General features: G+C 34.6%; 1 protein-coding gene across 1 annotated transcript in view; it reads right to left on the bottom strand.

Moving 5' to 3' along the window:
• Positions 1-611, bottom strand: part of SARC_00125 (hypothetical protein) — a 9771-nt gene extending 9160 nt beyond the window's left edge. The window contains exon 1 of the mRNA XM_014306180.1: positions 490-611. Within this exon, the coding sequence (XP_014161655.1) occupies positions 490-523 (34 nt within the window). The 5' untranslated portion in view covers positions 524-611. The remainder of the gene's footprint in view (positions 1-489) is intronic.
• Positions 612-1770: the final 1159 nt, after the last annotated feature.

The raw sequence follows: 1770 nt of genomic DNA, 5'->3' as shown, positions 1-1770 counted from the left end.
TATATACACATATACATATATAGATACATATATATATGTAAGCATGCTTAGAAATATGTACAACCACATACATATACGCTAGGGTATACATGTGCGAACATAAAGTTGTGTAGGGGCACTAATATTATTATACTCCAGTTACATACTTCAAAATCATACCATGTACTCGCCATTTTGCTTCCGGAGCTTAATAGTACATAGATTTGGTATTTTGTACTGTTTTCTGGGCACACATTTATATGACGTAGAGATGTACCTAAGTTTGTGTCGATCCACAACGCTATAGTGAACATATTAACGTATGTTATGACTAGATTGTGTAGTATATGTCATGGAGCGTAAAGCGCTGTATAGAAGAATTTGCAAGTGCTCAATAGGCTGCAGTGTGTTGCATACTTAGTCGCAACGGAAAACGTCCGCAAGGATTATCACCCACAGTCATACACATTAAGGTATAATTTGTACATGCCGCACTTAAAAACGACATACTCTCCATCTGGCCAAGATTGTATTTATCGCTCATACACTCAGCGAGGGCGCTTGATTCGTAGTATGAATATCGAAAACAAATTAAGTCTACAATGTCAATAGGAGACGTATGTAATTGTATCAACTATGTATCTGTACTATATAGGAGGCTATAATATACCACAATGTAAATATACTATTTTTGTTTTGTTTAAATATACATGTTATTTGCAATCAGTGAGTCATCAGTGAGTCATCAGTGAAGGTGTGAACCCTTGGAAGCTCAGGTTGACAACAAAAAGAAAAAGGCTTTTTGAGACGGGGGAATTTTACTATAGAGATTGATCCAGAAGTACATAAAATATTACGTTCATTGGTCGTTAGATAGCTTAAAATGTTCGTCTTGACGAGTTAGCCACGTATTTTCAATCTCATCCCGATCGGCCTATTGGTTCAAAAGTTAAATCAAATACTAGTTTTGTACCAGAACTGAGTCAAACTAGCCATACGTAGACATGTATGTCCATGTACACCTATCCGATGCTCCTGGGATCAAAGGAGGATATATGTGCATGCGCAGCGACTCTGGAGGTGTATTTGAGGTACCAGTTTCTCTACCTAGTACATTTTGTACCAGTGACAAAGCGAGGTACACGAAACACATCTCCAGAGTCGCTGTGCGTGCATATATATCCTCCCAAAGAGTATTAGAATAACATATTTTGATCCCAGGAGCATCGGATAGGTATACATGGACATGCACAACACCTACGTATGGTTAGTTTGTCCCAATTCGAGTACAAACTAGTATTTGCCATAACTTTTGAACCAATAGACCGATCGGGATAGGATTAAAAATGCGTGGCTAACTCGTCGAGACGAACATATTAAGCTATCTAATGACCAATGAACGTAAATATTTCATGTACCTCTGGGTCAACCTCTATAGTAAAATTCCCCGTCTTCAAAAAACCTACCTATTTTGTCGTCAACCCCTATTATAACTTTCATATCCTACTCTGGAGAGAAGATTGAGAGTAGAAAAAAGAGGAAGTATGTAACATATAAAATTGTCAATTGTGGTAATAATAAAAAAAACTAAAAATAACTATACTGAAGTCTGAATAGTGAATACATAGAGAGTAGTAGAGAGACTTAGAGTGCATAATTATTAATTTCGCGTTTATTCTGTATATATATATATATATATATATATATATATATATATTATATATATATATATATATATATATATTATATATATATATATATAGTATATATATACTATATATATATAATATA

Source organism: Sphaeroforma arctica, assembly GCF_001186125.1.
Source record: "Sphaeroforma arctica JP610 unplaced genomic scaffold supercont1.3, whole genome shotgun sequence".
Lineage (NCBI taxonomy): Eukaryota > Ichthyosporea > Ichthyophonida > Sphaeroforma > Sphaeroforma arctica.
Note: the sequence above shows the minus strand (reverse complement) of the source record. Positions and strands in the feature narration are given on the sequence as shown.